Below are 371 nucleotides of genomic sequence, written 5' to 3'. Positions count from 1 at the left end.
TACCAGGACACGAGATAGGTGAGGTCTGGGTGTTGCAAAGGTGGTGCTTTATATTGAGACTTCATGAAAAGTGTTATGATAGGGAAAAAATTGCTTTCTTACAATGACAACTGATATAAGAGCAAATTAAGAAATAATTCCTTTTATCTTTATTATCCACACTAAAATTCATAAACCCTTTCTCAAATCATCAGGTGGGGATATTCACGTAGATACTCTAGAAGTCGAGATAGAAGACGCAGATCTCACAGTCGCTCAAGATCACGTTCTTCATCGCGCTACAGCAGAGTCACACGTTCCCGCTCACCTGTCTGGGGGAACAGAAGATCCCGCTCACCCCCTCGACTTCCACCGAGAATGAGGAGGCCGGT

At 43.7% G+C, this 371-nt stretch overlaps 1 protein-coding gene across 1 annotated transcript in view; it reads left to right on the top strand.

Moving 5' to 3' along the window:
* Positions 1-371, top strand: part of LOC119591501 (serine/arginine repetitive matrix protein 2-like) — a gene marked incomplete in the record, with an annotated part of 5,107 nt that overhangs the window by 2,171 nt on the left and 2,565 nt on the right. The window contains 2 exon segments of the mRNA XM_037940250.1: positions 1-18; positions 195-369. Coding sequence (XP_037796178.1) covers positions 1-18; positions 195-369 — 193 coding nt within the window.

Source organism: Penaeus monodon, chromosome 28, assembly GCF_015228065.2.
Source record: "Penaeus monodon isolate SGIC_2016 chromosome 28, NSTDA_Pmon_1, whole genome shotgun sequence".
NCBI lineage: Eukaryota > Metazoa > Arthropoda > Malacostraca > Decapoda > Penaeidae > Penaeus > Penaeus monodon.
This window is presented reverse-complemented; position numbering and strand designations above follow the sequence as displayed.